Below are 4723 nucleotides of genomic sequence, written 5' to 3' on the forward strand. Positions count from 1 at the left end.
ACTGGGGACTCAGAGGTAGAGCCAGCCCCCTTTCCTCCCGACTCTCGGAGTACTCCATGACCCCTACCCCCAAGTTTACTATCCTTTGCTCTAAGTAAATACAACTCAGTCCACGGAGTCTGGTGGTTACCAGAGAATATGTGACCAGGTATACTTAGATTCGCAATGTAAGTAAATCCTAATTAGAGAATCTTTTCTCTCCCAGCGCAGCTTCGAGAGAATTGAGATCAGAATGGTAAACTGAGGTTGAGGTGGACAGGGAAAGGGGTTGGTACACAGGCGTGGTCACCGCCCGGTGAATTACACCCCGGTGTATTGCGGCGGCACCACATCCCTACAGAATATTGCGGACCTGGAAAAGCTACTTATGGCTACCCCTTTCCCTGCGTGACTTTTGCCCCTCCTCCTCCTCCTCCTGACCACTCCAGCCCCTCCCCATCCCATCCAATCCATTGGCCTTGCTGCTGTGCCCTCCCTGTGCCCTCCTGCACCCTCGGGGCTCTTTCCTCTCTACCTCGGCACACTCACGTCTAGGAGGCGTCTTGGACACCTTCACATCACTGCCTAGGATCCTGTGCGGTCCTTGCTGTCTGCCTTCAGACTTTTTCTCACCTCTCATTCAAGATCTTCGGTTTGCCCATCTCCACAGTGTTCTATCCTCAGGGCTGTCCTCTTGGGCGAGCTCTCCTCTTTCTCCCTTGGTCCGGGCCTGCGAGCCCCTATCCTGGGCTCTTTCCCTCCTTCCCTCCTCCCAACCTCCTTTCCTCCCTCGTGGGTCCCTCCCTCCCGCACGGCCTAGGGGGTGGGGGGCGGCGGCGCGGGGCGGGGCAGGGCGGGCGGGGCAAGGCAGTGACGCGGGGCTGGCCGGGCTAGAGGCGCGGCGGCGCGGGGCGGGGGCGCAGTCCCGGGTCCGACTGGCCGAGCCCCGCGCGCCCCTGCCCGCGCCCTGCGCCTCCGCCCGGCCAGCCGGCGGGGAGGGGGCATGAGCCGGCGCCCGCGCGCCGCCGCGAGCTGCGGGCCGGCCTAGAGCCCCGCGCGGCCCCGCGCCGAGCTTAGCCGCCGTCGCTGCCAGCCGTGGGCGCATCCCCGGGAGCCGCGATGCAGCGGCCGGGGGAGCCGGGCTCCGCGCGCTTCGGTCCGCCCGAGGGCTGTGCCGATCATCGACCGCATCGCTACCGCAGCTTCATGATCGAAGAGATCCTCACCGAGCCTCCCGGGCCCAAGGGCGCAGCGCCCGCGGCCGCCGCTGCTGCCGCGGGCGAGCTGCTCAAGTTCGGCGTGCAGGCGCTGCTGGCCGCCCGGCCCTTCCACAGCCACCTGGGTACGTGCAGCGGCCGCCGTGCAACGGATTGGGTTTGGCGGGAGGGTGGGAGTTGAGCCGTGGGGTTGTCCGCAATTCATCCTCTTTCTCCCTTCGGTTTCTGGAGCGACCTGGGATGTAGCTCAGCGCAGGCCCCGGGCATCTCTCTTCGCGCACTCCAAGTGAGAAAAGTAGAGGGTGCGAGCAATGGCTACCAGGCCTTGTATCCTCAAGCCAGGCCAGAAAAGAGTTTGTCCTCTGCTTCAGGTTGACTTTTCCAATCGGGTGATAGGCCAGACCCAGGTATCAGAGCTCGCATCCCCATGGTAGATGCAAAAATCAGTCTACCGTGCGCTCTGGACCAAAATGACTTCAAAGAAGGGGAAGCCTGAGTTTCTCGGTAGGGTGGACTAGGCATAACAGTAGCTTCCCGCTCTGGGAAAGCTCAGACCTCTGGAAAAGAGGGTTGTGTCTCGAGAGCTGGATGCTAACTGTGGCCCAAGCCAACCATGAGCCTCCCAGAGCCCTGTGCTTTCTAGCCAGCAACCAGCTGAGGCCTCTGCTGCAGCCAGGATCTCCGTGGGCCTGCGGGAAAGAGGCCTGGTTGTGATCCGCTGCTCAGCTGGCCCTTCTACCTCCAGGTCAGCTGGACTTCCGTGCGTCTTGAACCACTTGCTCAGACCTTTTCTGATTTGGTCTTGTCTCTTGGGGGGTTGCGAGGCAGTCTGCCCTGTACTGCATCTCTGCCTAGGGCTTTGGTTGACCTCTCTTTGGTTGACCTCCTTCCTAAGCTTTTTGGTAAAGTGGAGCTGTCTCCCTTCTACATCTCTCCCTTTCTCTTCCCATTTCCTAACTGTCCTTCCGAAGTTTACCTCACCCTGATGGTTCTCAGACAGGGAGATCCATTTTTTACGGGATCTCCTTTATGAGAAGCCTACCAGGAAAGGAAGCGCCTATATAGACTCCAGCTCAGCTAGCAGTCTTCGGGAACCGCCCCAGATCCTTTTCTGTCCTGGTGGCAGCCAGTCCAGCTTGCCGGTTTGAGGTTCATCTGGTTCCCAGCCACTCTGCTGCTGTTCGCGATCAACGTTGGCAATTCGTTTGAAGCGGGCACATAGCCGGTTTAGGGCAAAAAAAAAAAAAAAAAAAAAAAAAAAAAGGAAAGATCTTCATGGGGAAGGCCTGAACAGAAAAAACAAGAAAGGCAATTTTCAGGTTCAAAGGATGCTTTCGTAACCCTTTCCTAGTTGATGTCCAAGCCTCCGCCGGCGGTGTAGGTGCAGCGCAGCGCCCAGAAAAACAAATGCTCGCATTCCACAGCGTTTTTCCCAACACGGAAGCCTCCCCCTTCCAAATTTACCCGTTTCTTCTTGGTTTCTCTTTTTCACGAAAGACTTTCTCTATGTCCTCGGAGCTGTGAACTTGCTCCAAAGAATCCTGAAATCTCAGCGCTTGCTGGCTCATGGGATGCCAAAACAGAGCAAGAGCTGGGAGGGATACTCTTCTCTAAGACTCCGGGATAGCTACGTGAAGGAGGGTCACCCGGGATGCTAGGTTTAAGTCCTCAGGGAGTGGCTGGCTCAGGCTGAGCTCGGGCTCCCAAGCTCAGCAAGGTGCTGGGGCCTCAGAGGCTCGAATCCAGTTCACCCGGCTCTTTTTTTTCTTTTTCTGTCTCCCTGCAGCGGTGCTGAAGGCTGAGCAGGCCGCAGTGTTCAAGTTCCCACTGGCGCCGCTCGGCTGCTCTGGGCTGGGCTCGGCCTTGTTGGCCGCGGGGCCTGGGATGCCCGGCACCGCAGGCACGTCGCACCTGCCCCTGGAGCTGCAACTCCGCGGGAAGCTGGAAGCCGCTGGCTCCGGGGAACCTGGCACGAAAGCCAAGAAAGGGCGCCGGAGCCGCACCGTATTCACTGAGCTGCAGCTGATGGGTCTGGAGAAACGCTTCGAGAAGCAGAAGTACCTCTCTACCCCTGACAGGTACTGCGGGGCAAGACTGGCCTGGGAGGCGGGGGCGTGGGGGGTGGGAGGCAGTAGGCAGGTGGTGGCCCGACCGACCGACGTGCTGAGGGTATGCCTTGCTCTTTCCAGAATAGATCTAGCTGAATCCCTGGGCCTGAGCCAGTTACAGGTGAAGACGTGGTATCAAAATCGGAGGATGAAATGGAAGAAAATAGTGAGTGTGACTGGCGGCTTCCTGCGGGCTGGGGCTTCCTGGGCTTTGTCCTCGGTGTCCTCCAAGAAATATCTCCCCGCTCTCCTCACATTAAGATTTCTGCCCAGCCCATCCAGTACATTCGGTCATTTCTGCTTAGGTTTATTAATGGAGCCGATATACCCCCCTATCCCAGGCACCTCGGGGCAGCCTCTAACTCTTCCATCCCCGGCTCTTTCTCCCCAGCAGCACTTTAAAGGCCACCGTTTCTTTAGGGCTTGGAGTCACTGGTGAAGCCTTGGTTGGACCTTGGGCACCGGGCGTTCCTTGATCTGATTCTTTTCTCATCTGGTACTGTTCATTCACGGAACAGGTGCTGCAGGGTGGCGGCCTGGAGTCCCCCACCAAGCCCAAGGGACGGCCCAAGAAGAACTCCATCCCCACGAGCGAGCAGCTCACGGAGCAGGAGCGCGCCAAGGAGGCAGAGAAGCCAGCGGAGACGCAGGGCGAGCCCAGCGATCGAAGCTGCGAGGACTGAGCGTCGCCGAGGGTGCGGCGCCGTCAGCGGCGACCCCAGGAGCTGGCCCTTTCGTGCTCAAGCCGTTTGCTTTCTAAACGTTTCATTACTACTTTGAATGCGGACAGTTACGGGCCAGACAAGGACACAGGCCCGGAAGCCAATCCCAGGTCTCAGCGAGCTCCTGCCCCCAGTCTGGGAGAGTCGTGTCCAGCGTGGCCGAAGCTTCTGGTCTTTCTCGGACCTCCGCAGTGCCCCGGCGCTCCACGCGCATTCACGTCCCGCTCCTTGCCCACACTTTTCCCCGGCCTCCAGCCGGCCTTCTGGGCCCGGACACCGGCAGGCACACACTCGTTTCTGCGCCTTGGGGACCCGGCCGCCAGTGGCAGGTCCCTACCACCCTGCCCTGCAGACTCGTCTCTAGCAGATCAGCTGACACCTGGTCCCCGATGTCGCTGAGGCTTCTAACCCCTCTCTTGCAAAGACGGTGACTTTTTTTTTCCAATAAAATATTTTATGACACAGTCGGGGGCTTGATGGTGGGCTTCCCAAATCTGTGAGGGGTAGAAGAGCGGTGAGGTAGGAAAGGTGCTCGAAATTGCTAGCGGTGCCCTTACCTACTGGCCCAAGCACTGCCTCAGCTCGGTTAGTTAGGAATTAACAGAGTGTGAGGGGCCAGTATGGACTCTCCCTAACCAACTGTGGGGGACCTGCGGGAGGTGGGGGGGCATCATAGATATCAGTCAGCCACCAGTTC

The 4723-nt window shown here is 59.2% G+C and overlaps 1 protein-coding gene across 1 annotated transcript; it reads left to right on the plus strand.

The window, feature by feature from the left end:
* The first annotated feature begins 1018 nt into the window (after positions 1-1018).
* Positions 1019-4505, plus strand: Barx1 (BARX homeobox 1). Its single transcript, XM_032885210.1, has 4 exons — positions 1019-1321; positions 2983-3274; positions 3386-3470; positions 3823-4505. The coding sequence occupies exons 1-4, from the start codon at positions 1099-1101 to the stop codon at positions 3985-3987; spliced, it is 765 nt and encodes a 254-aa protein (XP_032741101.1). The 5' UTR covers positions 1019-1098; the 3' UTR covers positions 3988-4505.
* The last annotated feature ends 218 nt before the right edge of the window (positions 4506-4723 follow it).

The sequence above is a fragment of the Rattus rattus genome, chromosome 14 (genome assembly GCF_011064425.1).
Source record: "Rattus rattus isolate New Zealand chromosome 14, Rrattus_CSIRO_v1, whole genome shotgun sequence".
NCBI lineage: Eukaryota > Metazoa > Chordata > Mammalia > Rodentia > Muridae > Rattus > Rattus rattus.